Below are 1,419 nucleotides of genomic sequence, written 5' to 3'. Positions count from 1 at the left end.
ACTCATCCCTAAAATTACTTTTTTGCCAGTTAATAACAACTAGTATAACAATTAGTAACTACCTGTTACTTAGGATTTGTTGTAAAAATAGTGTGGACATAGTATTTCTCTAATTAAAAATATAAAAAAATATTTAATAATTAATTAATATGCGTATCCCTGCTGTGTTGTGTCCTAATTTTTAAAAAATTGTCGTGTCGCCATGTTGTACCCATACTTGTGTCTGTGTCTGTGCATTTTAGATCTTCTGTTGAGCAGCTCACTCGCATTGTGATGTTATTGCTGCTGGTCCCAAAGGGCTTTCTAAAAAGTTTTAATTGCGGTTGACCTGTTTATTTTGTAGAAACTAGCTGATCAAATTTTCTGTTTTAACCTCCTATTTTCTTTCTTTTTTTCAGACTTTGAAGATGTAATATCTCCTTGGAGGTTTGACTTTCATTTTAAGAATCATGCTAGAATATCTTGAGGAAACCCCCAAATTAATTAATTTTTTTTTTTTTTAAACCTCACAGCCAACTGATTTTTGGCTTCTATTACATCAACTGTGAATAAAACAGGAATGAGTAAATGAATCTTTAACTCAAACTGTGACCCACCTTTCTCTTGCATTAGTTGCAATACTGCAATTATGGAGGATACTTACCAATATTTTAAATTGATCTCTTCAAATGTCTATGTTATCAAGTCCAAGTATGTATTCTTGAGTCAAAACAAGATCATATTAAATTTCCAAACTTCTTATTTTTTGGAGCATAAAGATAACTGTTATTCAAAATGTTGTCTTCATCAGGCTTATACAGTGTATTGGATTTTTTTTAGGCACGGCCCTTATTCAAAGACCGGAAATATTTCCCACAAATGGTTGATCCACTGCTCCAAGGTCAATATCCTATGAGAGGTTTGTACCAAGCACTTGCTATTTCTGCAATGTGCGTTCAGGAGCAGCCTAATATGCGACCTGTCATAGCCGATGTGGTTTCAGCTTTAAATTACCTTGCCTCCCAGAAATACGATCCCCAAATCCATCCAGTACAAAACTCGTGGAGGAACCCATCATCATCTTCTCATGTCAGACGGGAATCAAGGGATGATGATAAAAGACAGATTGCAGTAAATTGACAGAAAGAGACTGAGGTGGAGGACTAAATTAAGAATAAAGTGATTCATATCTTTTTGCAGTGTTCATATATACTGTGCCTAGTTATCCATTTTTGCATCATAGAAGATAACAGCCGCTTCCTTGAACCTTAAAACTTTACATACAGGGAATTTCTGCCTTCTTTCATTGCTTCTTCAATGTACATGTGAGCTCAGTTCTTGTACGTAAGATGTCTCTTTGTAGGAACTGTCTTTCAATTTTTATAGTTTAGCCGAAGAATTCATTAATAATGATTTCTCTTTGCTGTGATTCTCTCTCCA

General features: G+C 34.5%; 1 protein-coding gene across 2 annotated transcripts in view; it reads left to right on the top strand.

Moving 5' to 3' along the window:
- LOC115988586 (probable serine/threonine-protein kinase PBL5) overlaps positions 1 to 1,419 on the top strand; it is a 5,322-nt gene extending 3,903 nt beyond the window's left edge. Inside the window, exons 5-6 of one of the 2 annotated variants that reach the window (XM_031112161.1) lie at positions 399 to 426; positions 820 to 1,419. In XM_031112161.1, the coding sequence (XP_030968021.1) occupies positions 399 to 413 (15 nt within the window). In that variant the 3' untranslated portion in view covers positions 414 to 426; positions 820 to 1,419. The remainder of the gene's footprint in view (positions 1 to 398; positions 427 to 819) is intronic. The other variant, XM_031112153.1, reaches the window with a different exon arrangement.

The sequence above is a fragment of the Quercus lobata genome, chromosome 1, assembly GCF_001633185.2.
Source record: "Quercus lobata isolate SW786 chromosome 1, ValleyOak3.0 Primary Assembly, whole genome shotgun sequence".
In the NCBI taxonomy this organism is placed as follows: domain Eukaryota; kingdom Viridiplantae; phylum Streptophyta; class Magnoliopsida; order Fagales; family Fagaceae; genus Quercus; species Quercus lobata.
Note: the sequence above shows the minus strand (reverse complement) of the source record. Positions and strands in the feature narration are given on the sequence as shown.